Source organism: Vombatus ursinus, unplaced genomic scaffold, assembly GCF_900497805.2.
Source record: "Vombatus ursinus unplaced genomic scaffold, bare-nosed wombat genome assembly UNPS02014816.1, whole genome shotgun sequence".
NCBI classification, from domain to species: domain Eukaryota; kingdom Metazoa; phylum Chordata; class Mammalia; order Diprotodontia; family Vombatidae; genus Vombatus; species Vombatus ursinus.
Genome location: NW_020954594.1, coordinates 17,679,898 through 17,701,273, shown reverse-complemented (window position 1 = coordinate 17,701,273; position 21,376 = coordinate 17,679,898). Strand labels below are relative to the sequence as shown.

Genomic DNA, 21,376 nt, shown 5'->3' with positions numbered 1-21,376 from the left:
TGGTTCTATTTCACAGTACTTTTGCTCTCAGTTATGCTGCAATCAAACTGGAATCTGCTACAAAAAATATAAAGCAAAATAAGCTTGCGGCCCTGTGGCTTCTTAGAATCCCCCCCCCCCACCAAACCCTGACTATAATGAGAAAGGGATCTCTTTTCCATCTTTTTAACTCTGATTGATGTCTTACCTTGGGTGGGATCCAGGCTTCATCTCCATGTCCTGTCGGTCTTTCCCCCTCCCCCATTAAAATGTTATGTTCCCTGAGGACAGGAGCTCTCCTGCTTGCTTAAATTTGTGTCCCCAGCACTTAGCACCATTCCTGGCACATAGTGCTACGCCTGGCATATAGTAAGACATTAATTTCTTTGCCTTTCCTTGTCTCTGTCTCTCTGTGTCTGTCTATCTCTGTTTCTCTTTCTCTGAAAGGAAAAGGTCAGAAAGATGGTTAAGAACCAAATCTGCTTCCTTCTTTACCAAAACAAAGGTAGTGGGGATGGGGTAGATTTTTAGTACTTCCTTTTTATGGGGCTCTGAAAAAGTACTGTACTGAATGATCCCTAGGAGCCTGAGTTACAGTGTCTACAACATGCTCAACTTATAAATTAGAACAGGAATGAACTGAGAAAATAAGAGACCTTTTGTTTATTACACAAAAGATAGGAAGCATTAAGTCAGATTACTCCTGTGTCCTTCTAAGTAAGGTACCTTTGGAAGCTATATTAATACTTTCAAGTAGCATCGAGGTGGCCTTAAAAGAGAGTTAATGATGCTTTCAAAAGATTCTTAATTTGTATTGAAAGTAACTTAGGCCAATGGAGAGAATTAGGCTCACAAAGTGTTCATAGCATACTGGTGACATAGAGAGTATGCTCCAGCAATAATTATCTGTCACATAAAAATTCTCTCCCTAGTAGACCAGACATCCTGGAACATGTGTAAAGTATGCATAAAGGAATCAGCATATAAAACAGAAAAAAAAACCCAATTGTTTGGGGGGATCCTCAAATAAACACATATTTATAAAACTCTCAAGAAGGCATGGTCCTATCTTACTGCAGCTTCCCAGAAAGGATCTTAGGGTCCCAAACACATTTTGCCACAAGCAACTTTTAAGTAGGTAGGCTTAGAAACCTCCCCTTCTTTTTTTAGACTATTCCCAGGCTGCAATAGACACAGAACTGAAATGAGGTCAAGGCTACTGTGGCTATTCTCTAAGCACCAACATGAGAGTATGCTGCACATCTTTTCTTCAGTGGTGTGGAGACTGCCATCTTTATGCTTTTTACCTCAATGTCCTGTACTGTCACAACATACTTACTCTCCCCGCCCTCTGCCCAGGGAATGGGAAGAAGGCAGGCCCTGGGAGAGGATACGGAAATAGAAAAATAAGTTAGTGGTCAAGGGATGAAGAGGAGAAGACTAGAATCCTTCCAAAATTTGTCAGAGGACACACTGGCCTTAGACTCACCCTCTCCCCAAACAGCTTTTGTCCAAGGTTAATCAGTAATGGCCTTTTGAACTTGAGCTAAACCTCCAAGAAGTTGCAAAAAGTGGAAGTGAGGTGGGAGGATGCATTTCAGGTGTGCATGATAGACTATGCAAAGTCATAGAGATGGAGATAAGTTACAAAGATACATCAAAAAGTAGGCCACTGAGGCTAAAACACAGAATATGTGAGGGGTGGGAGTAATTATCCTGGAAAGACAGGCTACAGCCAGATAGTGAAGGGCTTTAAAATTATAACAGAGCAACTTGGCATTTATTCTAAAGGAAATTCAGAGCCACTGAAGTTTCTTGAGTTGAGTTTCTTTAGCTTGGTTAAACCTATGATTTAAGGATGGGCTAGAAAAAGGAAAGACTGGTTGCAGAAAGAGCAATATGATATACACAGTAACAGCCACAATGTGTGATGACTAACTTTGATGGACTCATCTCTTCTTAGCAATGCAAGGAGCCAAGATAACTCCAAATGACTCATGATAGAAAATACTGTCCACATGCAGAAAAAGAACCATGGAGTCTGAATGCAGATTGAAGCATATTATTTCCCTGCTTTCTCCCTCTCCCTCTCCCTCCCTCTTCCTCCGTCTCTCTCTCTCTCTTGTTTGTTTGTTTCTTCTTTCTCCTAATTTCTCCCATTGGTTCTAATTCTTCTTTACAACACGACTAATGTGAAAATAGGTTCAATATGAATGTATATGTAGGTCCCATATCAAATTGCAAACCATCTTGAGGTGAGGGAAGGGGAGAGATGGGGAGAAAGTTTGGAACTCAAAATCTTATGGAAGTGAATGTTGAAAACTAAAAATAAATAAATATTTTTTAAAAGAAAGAGCAATTAGAAGAAAAAGGAAAGTTCAACATATTGAGTCACTGATCTGTATGCTGAGCTACAAATTTTAGAAGTCGGGTAAAGGAAAGAGATATGATTACTAGAGAAATATGGATTTTATACTGGAAATAGCTTGCAAAATGGTCAACTGTGGTAGAGAAATTCATTTAACGCAGAGAAATTCACTTTAGATTGACCAACACTATATGAATCTAAGTAGAGATCCTTCCCAGGAAGATCTCATAGTGCAGTTTATCACACAGTACTAAAGTGTAGACTCTTACAATGATATGAGAAGGATATTTTCGCTCTTACTTTACACTTTCTTGGGATCATTTCCCCGAAAGCCCTGTAGCTGACATTCAAATTTAAATAAGATTTCTCCTTAGTATTGGAGGTAGGGTGTCTTGTACCTAGAAAAGTGCCCAATGCTGTTAACTGGCTGCAATTTAAATAGTATTACTTTTAGAAAAAAATAAGTTTTTAGTTTTGAAGACAATCATTCTTTTGGCTTTTGTCTCAGTGGATTGCAAAAGAAAGCAAATTATATGAGCTGTTAGTCATCCTAATACAATTTCATTTCAATGCAGTACACTTAAAAATTGTTTTCTTTGTATTGTGTATTATTAAATTACCTAATAAATGGAGCCTAATACATGGAATAATTTCATGAAAAAACAGATAAAAGGAAAATCAGGTATAATTTTAGTCCTTCCTCCTCTTCAAACATCTTTAATTATGTGCATTATAAAATTGTTGATAAAAGTTGAGTGTTTTAACTTTGCTCATTTAAGAGCACACTTAGAATCTACTGGAAATAGCATCTAAAAGATATTTTTCTTTTTACACACTAATCTTTTTTTTTTTTCAAACTGTGACAATCAATAATTTTAGTAAATGTTCACTAAGCCTACCTCTCCTATTAGGGTCGATTTCTGGACAATAAAAAAGAATAATGTCTTATTTCTTTCCTTATTTTTCAGTGTGGCACAATCAGAAAAGGGACCAAAGTGGAGACACAGGACTTGAGTTTGATGCCTTGTTCTTTCTACTGTGACCAATGTGACTTTAGGCAAGGTACTTGACCTCACTTGAACTCTGTTTCCCCATCCATAAAAGAGTGGAATTGGCCTAGATGACCTCTAAATTTCCTCCCAGTTTCATCTCTATTATCCTAAATATTATCCTTTGGCCTTTCAATTTTGTAAAATCCATATTCAATTATCATTTTATATTTTACCATCCCTTTTTTAGGATTGAGGTTTTCTATTAGAGGCTGTATTGTTTCTTATCACTACACTATTGTTACTAATGCAGTTTTTAAGCATTCACTCTATGTGTTTAAAAGGGAACAGCCCTCAAACACTTAGGAATTACAAAGTCCCTCCTAGTATGATGTTTGGTGTATGCTCATATCACTTAAAATGACACCACCAACATGGTGGTGGTATATAACCTATTCCTGAAAGCCAATGGTACTGTCTTGGGGTCTTGGTCTCATTTGTGTGTCCTTTTACATTCTAGGTGTAGGGAAATGAGTTCCTAACCAAGGAGCTCAAGCCATGAAGATCTCAGAGCTAAAGATTCCAAGATGGATGTGTTATCCAGTCTAGCAGGAAAGTTCTGAGAAGCAAGTGTTGGAGTAACCCAGAGGGGTGTGGATCTGAATTTGGTCAGACAAATGCTACGTAGGAACTCAGCTAAACCATGAGCCTAATCTCTCTCTCCTGCCAAAAGACTGAGTTGATCTACAAGGTATCATGCTCCCAAAGTATTGATGGGAAATGTTTGTATATTTGTTCTTTCAACATCTTTGGAGTCAATATTCCTTGGCAAAAGCTAAATGAAACTAGGGTGCTAGTGACTAACCCCTAAAAAGAGGAGTAGACAACATTTGGGGACTTGAGCTGATAAGAAAGAGAAGAGAGATTCTACTAACACCTTGAGATACTTGAGAAACCCAGAGAGAAAGAAAGAATGTAACATACCTGGTCCTCAAAAAATGGTGGCCTATAATACAATAAGATAAGCTTTCCTTTGAAATGTCTTTTGCACCTATGCTATTCTTTCATTCTCACTGTCGCTATTCTAGTTCAGGGCCTTATTGCCTCATTCCTGAAATATTTAAATGTCCTTCTTAACTGGTCTCAAGTGAGACACTGACTCTGTCTCTCGTCATTCTCATCAATCACCATCACCAGATTATTGGTGATAATGAAAACATGGGTGAGAGGAAACATACCATTCCTTTGCTAAAAAAAAAAACAAACAAAAAACAGACAAACAAAAAAAAACTTACCTTGCCTCAACCCAAACCTAACAAAAGAAGTCATAGAATCATAACATTTTAGAATTAAACCTTAGAAATCTTTTAATATGACTCTCAATTTACAATTATGGAAAACAAGGGTTTTAGAGGTAATTCTACGAACCAAGATAATTGTAAATTCTCAGTTTGTCATTCAAGGCTCATCTTTCTGGTCTAATCTTCCTCTTCTCCCTTTGCACTCTGGTCACAATGCTTCAGTCAGCCTGTACTATTTACAGTTCCAGAAACATACCTGGGAGCAGGCCTGCACAACATTTGGCCTGCAGGCCGCTTAAGGTGCATGCAGATTACAGCCTGACAAAGGACTTCTGGTGGCCTGCGAAAAATGTAGAGGATATAACTTTGGCTCAGGTCATTCTCAGGCCCCAAGGCTTTTCTCAGACCTGGCTAATAGGGCTCACTAGCCCTTTAAGAAGAAGTGATTAACAGGCCTAATACACTTGGGTAGGTCTGCACAACATATCACCTGTGAGCGCTTTAGCGGGCAGGCCTGCCTTGGATCTTCCAATCTGTGAACTTTTTTCAAGTATAATCTTCTTAAAGACAGAGACAGGGTTCAATGTATTTATTTAATATTTCCTATACTGCTTAACCTAGTATCTTGGAAATGGTGGGGACAAAATAAATATTTGTTGAATGGACAAGTGAATGACATCACCAAAGGAAAATGTCAACATTTAACGTTGTTCTTCTTTTGTAAAATAATATGTCTAGTACATGTCAATGGAAGTACATTTTACCTGCAATGATTTAATTGCCAAATGATCATTTCTAGCTCATGTCCCTACAAAGGTCAATATTTCAGAAAGATCAAAATGAGACTCTAATGCTCTAACCTTTATCTCTCCTTGCTAAAGGCAAAGTATGTGGGGTAAGGAAGAACAATTGAAAAATGTCTTAAGTAGAAAGTATCCTAAGCCCTAAAGCCAGTTCAATTACTCTCAAGACAAACCATTAGCAATCTAAGGAAAAATATCCATCTTGGTTCAATATCCTGCACAGTTCTGCTCTTACCAAAAACAAAAAACAAACACACAGAAACATAACTCAGCATAAAAGCTGAACAGATTGGAGGGAGGAGCGATTAAATCTGATTATATGACCCATAGTAAAATCTTGAATTTATGTTGTTTACTAAACCTCCTAATGTTTAAGAGGACAGTGTCAAGTACTTATTTTATTGTTTTTAATTTTTGTTCTTTCCCTTTCCTTTGTTTAAAGTAAAAGATTCTTCTAAATGCTTTAAAATAGTATGTGCTGACTTGCCCATTTATTTCTTTGGGGCATTTCCAATAAATCACTCTTTGGGGAATTATTTGTTTTTCTATGTGTATGTATGTGTTTGCTTTATGAAACATGATGCCATCAATATATTTTGTCTTTCTTTTTGGTGCCTGCAGATAAGTGAGACCCGAGGTAACCTGGATCTTGTCTAGAGACTTTAAATCATTTTTTGTTGGCTGTTTTCTTTTGATCATGCATATATGTGAAGAAACGTAAAAACTACACACTTCTGAATAAATACAAATTCATTTTAAAGCATAAAGAAGCAGGATTCTCCCAGTGTAAGCTATTTCCAGACAATGGTTTAAATGCATTTGGTAGATTTCATGCCACCTGAGAAACACTCAAAAAACTAAAGTGATAATTTACTTAATATTATTAAAGTGGCCTAATGTTCATTCAATTTTCCAAAGTGTATAAAATGTTTGAAAAAATAGTATCCCATTCAAAATGAGAGATTATGACAAAAACAAAAGAGAGATATTTGATATCTTTCTTTAATTTTCAATGTCTAGGTTTATAACTATTAATAAAAAAAAAAGCAATTAGTGATAGCCTTAAAACATTTAAAGACAGCAGTGGATAGAACACCAGCCCTGGATTCAGGAGGATCTGAGTTCAAATCCGACCTCAGACACATAACACTTACTAGCTGTGTAACCCCACTGCCTAGCCAAAACAAAACAAAACAAAACAAAAAAAACATTTAAAGACAACGGTGAAGGATCAATCTTCCCTATCAATCTTCCCAAAGTGATCATTGGAGCAAGAAGAGCAATCTCTCCCTTGGAGTCTCTTCTTTTTCAGGAAGCAGACCTGTACAGCACCAATCAACTTGAGAATTGCCTTTTGGGCATGGCCAGAAAGGTACTCCTACAATAATTATTTGTGGTAGTGGGACTTCAGACTTCATATAAGGCTTCAAAGTGGGCACTAAGCCTCAACCTGGGGAAACTAATGAGGATGTAAGGTCCCTTTCTGATGTTAAATGGTACCTGCTAGAGTAAACAATTGTTTTTTTAGACGGTGAACAGAGAACACAGAAATAAAATCTTATTCACCATTAAAGGAAGATTGGCCACACACAATGTCAGTATGAAGGAATGACGCCTGAGTTAAATTAAGACTTACATCTAAAATCCCCATATTGGAAATAAAAGAACAAGAGGCTCAAGGCCCAATACCACCCATTCCACTTTTGTATAGCTTGTGTTATTTTTAGCAAGTTTTTCCTTCAACAAAAATAGAAAATGTTCCCAACTTCCACATGTTGTTCCTATTTCTGCCCTGTGGAGCCAGGTAGAATAAGTCTATTCCTTCTTCCATATAATGGTCCTTGAATCACTTGAAGATAGTGATCATTCATTCCTTCACTCTCTCCCACCATACCCCCTCCCCAAAAAAGAGAAAAGTACAGTCATTCTGACCTGATTAACTCAAAGATCTAATTCTCAATGTTATTAAAATTTTCTTAATGCAATACTTCAGAGATCTGTAACTTTGTCAGGGTCAACACTCCTTCCAACTGCATGCATCAAACTCCTAATAAAAGACATACTTATTACCAGGTCTTTCTAGTTTAGTACAGCCTGCCAGAGTTTGTATTTCACTGGCTTAGGCTTCCACTTTGCCACAATGAGGTAATGGAAAAAGGCTTTATTGGGTAAAAGGTTCATTAACTTGCTTGACTACTAATGACCTTTTTGATAAGATATTGTGATTGAAAGCTTAATTAATACTTCCTTCTGATTGGATGGTAGTGAAAGATGTCATTACATGTTTACATGATAGGATTACATGGTAGGAAAAAAAAAAAAAGATGGGCTGCTTGTGTGTCCAGAGTAAGGGATAATAGATAGAAAACCAGAGTACTCCACTGAAATCATCTCAAAGTCAGGATAAAGCAAAGGCCTTCATCCCACCCCTTCCCCACATATACACACTCTTTCTTCCATGGTAAATGTATGGAAGAATATGGTCAAGAGTTGTACAGGATGAGCCGCCATGGATGGGTTGTGATCTGTATTGTTGGAAGAAACTTTCCAGTCAATAAGATCACAAATCCCACTTACTGGTTGAAGGTCTGTACCAGCTTGGATAAGTGCCTATCACTCTATTTTCAACTGTTTATTCTCTGTGCATCTGCCTGTTTTTTGCACAGAAAATAAGGCAGGGAGAGCATTACAGTATACCATTGTACATAAGTGAGAGTATGGTTATAGGAGACAATCAGTTATTTCTCCTGTCTCTCTGGTGAAGTAATCATCAATCAATTAGCATTTATTAAGAGTCCACTATCTGCCAGGCACTGTGCTAAGCACTGGGGATACAAAATGAGGCAAAAGGCAGCCCCTGCCCTCAAGGAGCGTACAATCTAATTTGGGAGGCAACAAGCAAATAAATATATACAAAGCAAGTTCTATACAGCTTAAATAGGAAAAAAAAATAAAGGGAAGGCACAGAGTTAAGGAGGGTTGGGAAAACCTTCCTGTAAAAGATGGGATTTTGGTTGCGACTTAAAGGTAGCCAGGGAGACCAGCAGACTGAACTGAGGAGGGAGATCATTCTAGGTAGGGAGACAGCCAGAGAAAATTCCTGGTGCTGAAAGATGGCATGTCTTGTTCATGAAACAGCCAGGAGGCCAGAGTCATTGGATCTAAGAGTATATAGCAAAAAGGAAATAAGATATAAGAATACTGGAAAGGTAGCATAGGGATAGGTTATAAAAGGCTTTAAATACCAGAGTATTTTATAGAAATGAAGTAGAAAATTAAGAAAGAGTCTGGTGGAAACAAATAAACTAAAGACAAAACTATCCATACTCATGGAATTTTTTACCTGAAAGAGGAAAGAATCAAGCATATTACACGAAAAATTAAGAAGTTCTGTAGCTGAGAGTTTCAAGATCAATGATTATGTTGAAAATTTATGAAACTTTTTTTTAATTTTAATGTAATTCAGACATAAGCACCTCACATTTTCCACAATTAAAACTAATTTAGTAACCAGTGTGTGATAAAAAAAAAAGAAGAAGTCTCTGTAACTTTTTCTGAGTGGGTCGTTGTCTCTTTGTCTTTGGGATAACATTGTCTGACTATAATGCTGTACCATGTGTGATGCACAACTGATGAACCCTCCCTTAAAAGAGGGTTGCAGCATTTACTCTAGTTAATGGTTAAGTAAGTATTGATTGGAGGATTTCCTGACTAGCTAAGAGTAAATTCAGAATTCCAAAACAAATGTATTCATTGCAATCATGAATCAGGATTTTGGAGCTGGAAGTATTCTCAATTACCATCTAATTCAACATATAGTTGAACAAGAATCCTTCATGCAATATACCCAGTAAGTGGTCATCAGCCTCTGCTAGAAGTCCTTCCATGAGCCAGAGTACAATGCCTCCCAAGGTGAATTCCATTTTGTTAAACCATGAGCTATTATTAGCAAGTTTCTCCTGACGTCAAGCCAAAGTTTTCCTCTTTGCAATTTCACTTTGCTCCTACTTTTCCGCCTTCTGAGGCTAAGCAGAACACATTTACATCCTCTTTCAAATAACAACCCTGGAAATACTTTAAGACAATGATCATTGCCCCACTCCCAGGTCTTTTCTTCAGTATACATTCCCAGTTGCTTCAATTGAGCTTAGAAAACATTGAGGTCCTTTGCAATCCTGGTGTTGGAGAAGAGGTTTGAAAAGTGAAGCATGATCTGATCCTACAGTGTGAAGTATTAGACAAGAGCAGGATAATATGTGGACAATGAGAGGAATAATCGCAGGTATTAAAGCAGAAGAAATGTTATCCAATTAGGATAATCTAGAAAGAATGTGACTTATTCAGTCTCATTGCCTTTTGGCTTATGGTGAGACACACTTTTGTCATTTCTATAAGTACTCTTTAAATGTCGTAGGAAAAGCACACCTATGAATTAAAATGCACTGTGTGAATCAGTGTGATACAAGAGGAAAAGTGTCAGATTTGGAGTCAGGTAGTTTTTTAAGGTAGCATGAATTAATACAGAAAGAACACTGGTAATCAAGTGTCCTGAGTTCTAGTTCCAGTTCTGCTTATTACCTCACTGTGCGCTTCTGGAAAAGCCACTTAATCTCTTTGTGTATCACAGTCAAGAAGACAGAGAAGTTCATCTGGGAGTCAGGAGGACCACAGCTTTTTCCAATAGCCCTCGTAGGTACCTGATTCCCATTCTTATCAAGGCTATCTATATGCAGTAGACCAAATATGGAAGATTCAGATCTGTGGATTGATGTCAGAGATGATCCACTATGCTTTGGTGGTTCAGCAATGTGAAGGAAGGAAGGAGAGGAAGAGGATCAAGGGGTGCCTCTTAAGGGCAGATCAATACAGTCAGAGTGTGTGGTTATCTGGGTGGCTTTAGCTATATGTTTGTGTTTATGCTTCCCCAGATTATGTCGCACTGAGAAAAGTCTTATGCATTGGCTTCTTCTGTAACCTAGCAATGTGATAGAACCCAGTCAAACCAAGTTCTTCTGGAGCTGATTTTAAATTTTCAGTGAAAACATTTACATGTTACACCTTGGATATCAGCAAACACTACAAATCAAGATGATTTATTGCTTTGTTGATTGTTTAGTCTTAAGAAAGTGATGGAGAAAATGTTAATAATTCAGATTAAACTTCATCATGTCTCATAGGGCACAGTTTCCCTCCACCCATCTCAACTTGTTCACCATTTACCAGCATACCACTGTAAACCTATGTGTTCGTGACACCAAAACTAAATCAGGGACACCTGCACCTTCTGAGCCCTTTCTTATTCAATCCTACATAGGTCAGATTCTATAGGAATGTCACCATCTGTGGCTGGAGGACCCTAACACTGGGTACCTCAGTTTCCTCATTTATAAATCAAGTAGTTTAGACTATCAGAAGTGTCAAATTCCTGGCAAGTATCTCACAAAACTCCCAGAATGCAACTAGACTAATATGTAATTGAGAAATGTTTAACGAAATAAATAAAAATGCAGTACCACAAAGATAATGCTAATTTGTGGTTTTCTAAGTCAATATGCAGAAGTAGGGATCATTTCTATTTGTGTTTGACACAACCGGACTAAATGTTCTCTAAAATTTTAGGGTTAGAGACATTGAGTCTCTAAATCAGAGAACAATGAGGCTTTTTTTTTTCAGTTGTCTAATAGGGAAATCTTTGTACATTGATTTATTTCCCTAGAGCAGTAAAATCTTAAGACAATGTCCAACATAAAAACAATTTTTAAAAAGATTCTAGAATCAAATATGGAATCACAGAGCTAGAAAGGACATTGGAGATTGTTCAGCTGAACCTCTTTATTTTGCAGATGAGAAAATTGAGGAACAGAAAAGTCACGTGACTGGCTAATTTCATAGAATGCGTTGATAGAAGAATTAGGCCCAGAGTCTGGGCCTCTTCCTCAAGCACACTTCAACCTGCACTGCATTCCATCACTCTGACTATGAAAGGTACCATGACTTCCTTTTCTTATCACTGCCTGAAGGAAAGGAAGAACAAGAAATTATTCCAGAATGAGTCCTAGTGAACAACCCTTCCACTCTCTGAAGGGCGAGCCAATCACTAAAACAGGGCTTTCCATCCCTAATTTCAACAATTCTGTAATTGAAAAATTGTGCCTGAGAGACATGGCAAATTCAAACAAAAAATTCCCAAGAACCTATTGTGATAAATGATACATGACAGAATTACATTTAAACAGCTACTAGGCCCAAAGGAATCCTGCAGAGAATAAGTGCAAACAACGTGAGGTTCCAAATTCCTTTGACAAAATGACAAAATGTGGGTCTTTCATGTAACGACAGGGAAAAATGGGAAGCCTGAAAACATGAAATATGTTGTTGCTGGGGGGGAGGAGTGTTAATATATATCACATTCCATATTGGCATTTCTTTTTCAAAAGGGTCTATGCTTCTTTGTTTCAAAGGGGACTAAACAAAACAAAATAAAACAGCAACTTTACTTTACTTCATAGCATCTTTAACAAACAAGACTGTTTAATCATGAATTTAAAATTCAACTCACACGCCCCAGGAAGAATGACAAGCAAATACATTTCTAACTAGGGATGCCGAAAAGGATCCTGTTAGCACATCTGAAAATTTCCAATTCTTTCTTACTAGCATTACCCAACAACCCAAACAAATCAGTTTAAATACAACTCTCTTACTAATGTCTTCAGAAACATCTCTGCAGTCAGATTGAGTCAAGTTTACCATCTGCTGCAAATACAAATACAGCGATATTCAGGAATTATATTATACAGCCTTCCTAGCAAAGTCCTGGCTCACAAGCTGTTTCTGTCAAAATCAGACCCATTGTGATGATACATCTTAATATTCAATCAGACTTTAAGTAAAGAGTGACAAAAGTCCACATATGGATGACAGCTGTTTCTTCAGTAAATATTTTCCCATTTATTGAATGACAGCTTATGGCAATTTAGGATGTGTTCCATCAGACATTTCAGATTGAACTGCCTGGAGACTCATAAAACAATAAGGATAAAACTTTGGTTTCAGAATCCTTACTGTGATTTACACCTGAAAAGATAAACATTGCTCCAACTAAAAGTAATGTACCTACATCATTGGCGACAATACCTTTTCCCAAAATGCACAATATTTTAACTCTCTCCCTGTATCTCCCCAAAATACTAATATGTTTATGAAATAAAAATGTAAATATTGATTTTCCAGTCTTCTGAATAAAGTAGATGTGTTATTCATACTTTGCATAACTATACCCTTGTCAAATTAATAAGCATTAAGGAAGTTTAATGAACTAATTAGCAGAAAATGCTAGTTAAGGCCTATTTTTATGCCAACCAAGTGGACTATGAAAATTGGAAAGGAGAGGAAAAATGTAAAGCAGATTTCTTCCAAGCTCTTGATTTCCTTTTCCTGAAAGCATTTATTCAACATCAAACATGAAAAAAAAAAATCAAAACTCAGAGTATCTTACCCTGCTATTGGATCGACGGCTACTGCTTTGGGGTTGTGAAGCTCAAGGTCTATCAAGGTAACACACACAGATCCATTGTGATTACATACAAAAATCCTGTCACTGACATGATCCACAAAGTAAAAGTTTCCGGTGAGCCAATCTATTGCCATTTGTTGTACATCTGAAAAGAAAAGAAGAGGAAAACTGAAATGATTGCACTGAGTAACAATTCCGGCAGAAGAACCAAAATACTGCTGAGAATGCTAAAGCCATTGAGAATGGAAATTTCACAGGGTGTTCCTGTAATTAATGAAATGCCATGTTTGAGTTACTTCAACTCTCTTGGCCTCAGTTTCCTCATCTGCAAAATGAGAGGATTATATTAATGAATTTTGAAGTCTTTCCAAGCTCTGAATTCTAAGATATGAAAATAAATCATTGCCTATGCCCCATAATTACTGATTTTACTTTCTTGCACAGCAATAACCATGACAGTTTGTATTTTCTCAATTTACTTATGCATTAAGAATGACTGCTCAGAGAGGAATCAAAAGGTCAAAAAAAAAAAAAAGACTTCATACAAGAATATTTTTCATGCAGATCAGCACTATGCAGAGTTGTTTTTTTCTTTTCCCCCAGTATTCTGAGGCCAATCATTTCACTTTACTTTATGTTTCAAAACACTGTCCTAGTAACATGAGACTTCAGTGAATGATGTCCTATCAGCAGAAAGACCAATATGGATGTATGTGTCAGTATTCCCATTAGTGATGACACATTGTCAAATCATAGAAGGAACAGCTACTTTGCAGGAATTCTTAGCATGCCTTGCAAGGACAAGCAGATGGTGGCTATTGGAATCCATTGGATTCAGATTTTCAGGCCATCGATTACACTTTCATTACTGAGATATACAGTCTATGGGAAACTATAAGCAATTCATTTAAAATGCTACCAAAGAAAACTGCATGCATTTTTTCCCCTCCCAGCTTAGCAGCTTGGAGTTTGAAAGGGCTAAAGCATTTCTCAGCCCAAATAAATTTGGAATTGTATTTTTTATTTCCATTATCATTTCAGCTGGAGCTTCCAAGCCTGCTATTTCTGATGCCATTTCAAATAACCTCTATTCTGATAACACAAGAGCCAGGAAAATCCATTCACTGCCTTATCCCTCCCATACTGGGCTTCCTGTTGGCTTTTGTCTATGCAATTGTAACTCCAAATAAAAGAGCAGCTTGACAGCTTTCACACCTTATTTCAACTCCTTATCACTTCAATAGATATTCTGCTACTGAAACAATAGGTATTGTTAACAACCATTCAGTTCTAAAGCAGCCAAGTCTCACTAAAGTGCCTGATAATTAAGCCACCATTTAGTGTGAGGGAAGGGTGAATTTTATGTTTGCCATCAATCTGCTGAAGGTTCTGTCTGTTTAATACATGTTTTTTATATTAAGACTATGAATAAAGGAGCAAAAGATGCCCATTGGAGACAATTGGAGAACTCAAGCCAAAAGAAGCTTCTATTCTGGCACACTTAGTTAAGTATTCCAATAGACTGATTGACTTGCTTGGGAAATTACAAGATTGCTCACCTCAGTTTGCTGGTGTAGCCCTACAAAACTTAAATAAATTTATGAAACCAACAAAATCTTTATATTTTCTATGAGTTCTTTATGAATTTTCTTTCTATTTTTGTCTTGAACTGCCACATCTTTTACTGTAATTCGACTCTTCTTGTTTCTTGCTACAGGCTCAGATTACTCACTGCTCAGTCATTTGGCACTGAAATTTCTTCTTGAGAAGCAGACACCAGAAGCTTTTAGATCACTAGTCTTAGTGAAATAAAATGGGGGTGAAAGGTATGTTCTTAACATATTATAAATATCCTTTATCCTCACAATTGCTACAGTGTGGTATTTAAGAAAGAACACTGACTTTGGAGTCAGAAGACTTCATTTGAATAGCGATTGGCTACTTAATAGCAGGGGGACCTTGAGGAAGTCACTTAGACTCTCTGGGCCTCAGTTTCCTTTTCTGTAATATGAGGGGGTTTGACTATATGATCTTTAAATACTCCCATTTCTTATACCTGATGTGCTAGGTCATAGAACCAGAGATGTAAAGCTAGAAAGTTCTTCAGATATGATTAGGTCTAAAACAGACCTGCACAACATATGACCCACAGCCCACTTGGGGTCCACCAAAGGATTTCTGGTGGCTGTGCACTCTCCTGTTTGTTACGTGACCCACAACAACCAATAATCATCAGTCTGTGTCTAATCTACCCTATCTGCGGCCTGAAGAAGTTTAGCCTGTTTTAATTTTGGCCCATACCTATTGCCAAGTTGTGCAGATCTGGTCTAAACACTTCATTTTATAGAAAGCTATAGAATTTATGGGGTTTTTTTAGATACGATTTTGATGGGGTATGGGCCCATCATTCAGTTTCAGAAGCCCAGACCTTTGCCCCTTTCACCAAAAGGAATTTGGTTACTATTTGTCTGCAGGGCTCCAGAAAACCCTTAAACTGTTTTTACTCTGGTCTCTAGTTCCTTATCAACTTTCCTTATCTCCCTTTGAAAGCCCTAACCCCACCTTTTGATCTTATTCAGATGCCTTTCAAACTTCCTCCTTCCAGTTCCCTTCATTATCTATTCCCATTGTTTATTCAATCTCTCAGACCTTCCAATCAGAATTCTCACCTAGACCCTTTTCCCAGCCCCTCCTCTGGACACCCAAAGTTACTTTAGTGTATATAAGATCCACCCTGGCCCCCATTCAAATGCTGAGATTTTCTCATGCCCAAAAGGCTGAGACTCTCTTATGCCCACTCATCCCTAAGGGCATTACTAATGCTCAGATTCCTTAAGAGTCTGGCCTGTAAGATTTATCTCTAATAAACTTTTTCTCTGGCTGGAAGATTTGAGTTGAATTCATTCAGGCAGGGCCTGCATCGCGATCTTGGGGTTCGAACATCTCAAATCTCTAAACCTCTTCATATGGTTCCCTGGACCTGGAAATAACTGCCAAATCTCAAACTCTTCTCCTGCCACGACTGGAAGGTACATAAGCCTCCCTCTCCCCAACTACTTTGTTGTCTTCTGGCTGGAAGGGGGATTTCCAAGCACCTAGCTAGGCTTGGCTTGGAAGTGTTTTCCGGGCTGACCTCTCAGGTCCTGACCTCTCAGGTCCTGCTAGGTCAGACAGCTAAGAGGCTGTCTCGAACTCCACCTGACACTCTCAGGCTCATGGTCCAGTGGTTCTGTTTGAGTACTTGGACCTGGGTATACCTTCCTTAGAGTAGAGGATGGACTCCCTATCAGGAAGCGTAGGTCCAATTCTCTCAGTTCTCTTGGTGCTAGGGAATTGGGAAACTGTTGGATTTTTTTTTCTTTTTTTTTTTTTTCTCTTTTTCTTTTTCCCTAAGTCCACCATGGGTCAATCCTCTTCAATTCCCAAGAATTCGCCTTTGGGCTGTCTTTTACAAAATTGGAAAAATTTTAGCTTCTCTAAAGGACTTAAAAAGAAAAAACTGGTATATTTTTACAACACCGTTTGGCCTCAGTATCACCTAGAAAATTATGAGGCATGGCCCCTTTTCGGGACATTAAGGCTCAAGACCCTCTCAGAGTTAGAAAGATATTGTCATAGAGAAAGAAAATGGGTGGAGATTTCTTACTTAATGGTTTTTGTTGAACTTTCTAGAGACCTATTCTCAGAAAAGATTGTAAGATGCTCATAGTTAGAGCCACCGCACTAACGGGGAGTGGGGATCAAATGGACTTTTTGTATGATCCTCTCCTTATGGCTCTTAGAGTTATGGCACTCCCTGTTTCCAGCCTCCGTCAGCACCACCTCCCCAGTACCTATCTCCACCCCATTCTCCTCGGGCCTCTCCAGTTGTTCCCCATTCTCCCCAAACCCTTCTTTCTGCTCCTCACTCTCCCTTGACTCCTCCTACATTTCCCTATTAGTCCCTTCCCCACCTTATTTCCCATGCCTCCTCCTCCTTGCCCAACTTCTCTTTCCCTTGGTTTCCCTTCCCTTTTCCTCTGGCTCCTCCATTTCCTCCCTAGACCCCTGCTCTAGAGGCTACTTCTATTCAGGCCTTGAGCAAGGGCCTTTCCCCAGCCTCTACTTCCGAAGAGACCCCTGCTCAAGCTCCAGACAAGGTTCTCAACTTGGGGTCTCCTTCCCAGATGACCTCTACTTCCAACGGGATCCCTACACAGGCTCCAGACAAGGGTCTTACATTGGCGTCTCCTCCCCTGAGCCCTCCCTCTCCTCCAGTGTCATGTAATCTTTCTCCTTGCCAGCCAGACTCCTAGGCCTTGCCAGGTCAGCTGACACTTTCCAGTCTCTCACTCATGAGAAGTGGGGCTTCCTATCTCCCTCTCCCACAAGCCTCTGCTCCTGCAGGGCCTTTAGGGCTTTTTCCTTTAAGGGAAGTACATGCCTCTCCTAATGAGACACTTGGGGCACACGTTCCATTCTCCATTTCAGACCTCAACCAGATTAAGGAAAGGCTGGGTCCATACTCCGAAGATCCTACTAAATTTATTGAGTGCTTCAGGGATGTGTCCCTACAATTTGATCGTTCTTGGGGTGATTTGCATGTCCTCTTCTCCACCTGCTGTACCATTGAGGAAAGGATGAGAATCTCGGGATCGTTTTGCTAGCAATGACCCCACAAAATACTCCCCAGGAATAACTGCTGTTCCTGCTAGTGATCTGGGGTGGGATTATCAGAAGGGTGAGGATAGGGGAAAGAGAGACTACATGATAATTTGCCTGCTAGAAGGCCTGAAAACAGCATTTCAAAAGCAAGTAAACTTTCAGAAGATTAAGGGAATTACTCAGGGAGAAAAGGAAAACCCTGCCCTTTTCCAAAATAGGCTAGTAGAAGCCATTAAAAAGTATACAAATTTAGATCCTGACTCTACAGAAGGGGCAGCAATCTTGGCATGTATTTCATTAACCAATCTGCCCCAGATATTAGGGGAAAACTACAGAAATTGGCAATGGGACCCCAAACAACTCAGGTCCAGTTATTGGAGATTGCCTTTGAAGTCTTTAACAACAGAGACCTAGCTGCAGAAGAGGAGAAAGAACACAGGCAGAGGGCTAGAGACAAAGAACATGCTCTACTCCTGGCTGCTGCCATGGTCAGGAAAAGACCCAAGGGTGTTCCTTGGGCAGTGGGAAAACCTGCTTTTGTTGCCACCAGGAGGGTCACTGGTCCAAGGAGTGCCCCTCCAGGGCTCCCCCTTGGAAGAAACTCCCAGGACAGACACCTCTAGGACCTTGCCCAAGACGTGACCAGGAGGAACATTGGAAGAAGGATTGTCCCCGAGGTACGAGAAGTGGTAGAGCAGCCCCCCAGTACCCTCTCTTCCAGTCTTCTCAAGATTGGGGAAGACATGGGAGCCTGGGTCCTGGCAACACTCCCACTTTCTCCATCTCTCTCGCCAAGTCCTAGGCAGAAATCAAGGCTGAAGGTAAGGTTACCCATTTTATCATGGCTATGTTCTTTGCTTTAACCAATTACTCTGGCCCTATTCACTCCTTGACCCATCTGGTCATGGGCTATGGAGGGATAACTAAGGGATGTCTCCAGACTTACCCCTTCCCCTGCCTAATTGACAATCTGTTGTTTAAACACTCCTCTCTTATGCTCTCCTCTTGCCCTGCCCCCTCATTGGGAAGGAACCTGATGAAGTTGGGGAGCCAATTTTCTCTAGTTAAGCCTCCCATTTCCCTTTTCCCTCTGTGTGTCAGACCTCCCCATGTTCCCCTGGAAGTGTGGGAGACAATTTGGGATCAGGGAACTCCTGGGTGAGCTACTCTTGCCACCTCAGCCGTTGTTTGCCTCCAAGACCCCAAAGTATTTTCCCATAGCCATAGTTGTAGCCCCACCCAGGAGGCTCCTTTGGCCTCTGCCTCAGGAATACTTAATTTTTTGGGAACTCAAGGCTATAGGGTCTCTTTGAACAAAATCCAGATAGCATGCCAGTCTGTAAAGTTTCTGGTCCACAAACTCCCTGTCCCAGCCACTAAGAAACAACTTAGAACTTTTCTAGGTATGGCTGAATTTTGTAGACTCTGGATACCTAATGATAGTTTTATTGTTAAGCCCTTTAGTGACGCTCCTCTGGGCCCAGACTCACTCCCCCTAGAGTGGGTCCCACCAGGCTAAAGCTTTTGTGATTTTAAATTCTAAATTGACCCCCATTCCCCTAACCCAGTCCTTAGGACCTGACCCTAGCCAGATTGCTTGTTTTTCAAAACAATTATACTCTATAGCTACTGGATGGCCTGCAAGCCTCTGGGTTGTGGCTGCTACAGTCATTCTAATTGAGGAAGCCTCTAAATTTACACCTGGCCTCCGAAAGTGGGAAGATAACTCCCTAGTTAAACTGGGAAACTCATTAGACCACTCACACCCACACAGCAACTCTCATCTCCACAAAGCCCGCCTCCCCAATATGACTTTCTCAGAAGTTTGTGCCACCCCATTTATGTTCGCCACTTCTCTATGGGCCACTCTCTCTATATCAACACCTTCCTTTTCCACAGGGGAATATTCCCTTACTTGAGAGACAAGCTCCAAGGCCACTACACAAGTTAACACTCCTGTGGAGGGAGGGCTTGTAAGAGTTTCTTTTGGTCTTTTGACCTGCACTCCCTGTGCAGATAGCACTAGTGACAAGAATTTTGGGGAAAAGATGAAACAAAGTGCCAACACATGGCAAGACCCCAGAACTACTGTCTTGACCATCCAATGTTTGACAACCTACAAGGACTTTGGGGTGTGCACTCTCAGATTTTTAGCACCTCCCTTCTCCATTTTCAATGCCACACAGCCCACAGTCTCTAACTTAAGGGCAAAACATGGATTTTGGAGAAATGTCCTCTGGTCTCTTAAAAAGGGAGCACACTATCTTATGCCCTGGTATAACCTACAACATGAACATATTCTCTCTAACCTTACAGAGACTATTCACCAGTTGGGAAATGTGACAGCTTACAGTCTCTGGGAAATCCAGCAATCTTTGGATTCCTTAGCAAAAGCGGTTCTAGATAATAGAATAGCCCTAAACTACTTGCTTGTCTCCAGTGGGGGTGTATGTGCTTTAGCAAACACATCTTGTTGCATGTACATCAACAACTCTGGGCAGGTAGAACTCTACACTGAACGTATTTTGGAAAAGGCTAGGTGGATGCAAGAAATTCACAATAACCTCAGTGCTCCAAAATCTTTTTCATGGAAGTCCTGGCTTCTTTCTATACTGGCCACTATTCTTATTCCCCTACTGATTATATTTCTCTTGTGTTTGTTTGGTCCATGTTTACTAAATATTCTTTCCAGATTCCTTTCTTCTAGGGTCAGAGCCATCAACTTCCAGATGACTGCTCAGGTTGTATACCAACCAGAGGTCTCTAGCCCACTGAACCTGGCAGCAGCCGAGTTCTGAAGTCTGACTCTTTGGAACAGGAACCAGAGAGGCAGGGACAGCTCTACGCCCCTTGCCAGCAGGAAGCAATTTCAGAAACTGAGACCTTCACCCCTTTCACCAAAAGGAATTTGGTTCCCATTTGTCTGCAGAGCTCCAGAAAACCCTTAAACTTTTTTTACTCTGGTCTCTGGTTCCTTATCAACTCTCCTTATCTCCCTTTGAAAGCCCTAGCCCCACCTTTTCATCTTATTCAGATGCCTTTCAAACTTTCTCCTTCCAGTTCCCTTCATTACCTATTCCCATTGTTTATTCAATCTCTCAGACCTTCCAATCAGAATTCTCACCTAGACACTTTTCCCAACTACCATGCCCCACCTCTGGCCACCCAAAGTTACTTTAGTATATATAAGATCCACACTGGCCCCCATTCAAATGCTGAGATTTTCTCATGCCCAAAAGGCTGAGACTTTCTTATGCCCACTTATCCCTAAGGGCATTACTAATGTTCAGATTCCTTAAGAGTCTGGCCTATAAGATTTATCTCTAATAAACTTCTCTGGCTGAAAGAAGATTTGAGTTGAATTCATTCAGGCAGGGCCCGTGTCATGATCTTGGGGTCCGACCGCCCTAAACCTCTACACCTCTTCAATTTGATCGAAAACCTTCATTTTATAGATGAGGTAATTGAGGGACAGAACAGTGAAGTGACTTGCCTGGCAGTGGAGGCACACAGGCAGTAAGTGGCAAAGCCAGTACTCAAATTCACTTTTTTGCCACTCAAATCTCTTTCCCTTTATGAAAAAAACAACCATATTGCTTTTTCTTCTAGTTTTGATTCTAGATGCAAAAACTCTCAAATCAAATTTAGATATTAAAATACAGATGTTAAAATATTGACACAGATACTTTTAAGATTTAATACTGACACACATTTTTAGAAATTCTGAAGTTGTACAAAGGGTATACGAGTGAATCTGAATCTGGAAGAATATGATA

The 21,376-nt window shown here is 39.5% G+C and overlaps 1 protein-coding gene across 1 annotated transcript in view; it reads right to left on the bottom strand.

Moving 5' to 3' along the window:
- Positions 1 to 21,376, bottom strand: part of LRP1B (LDL receptor related protein 1B) — a 2,189,733-nt gene that overhangs the window by 1,133,322 nt on the left and 1,035,035 nt on the right. Inside the window, exon 7 of the mRNA XM_027835590.1 lies at positions 12,939 to 13,101. Coding sequence (XP_027691391.1) covers positions 12,939 to 13,101 — 163 coding nt within the window. The remainder of the gene's footprint in view (positions 1 to 12,938; positions 13,102 to 21,376) is intronic.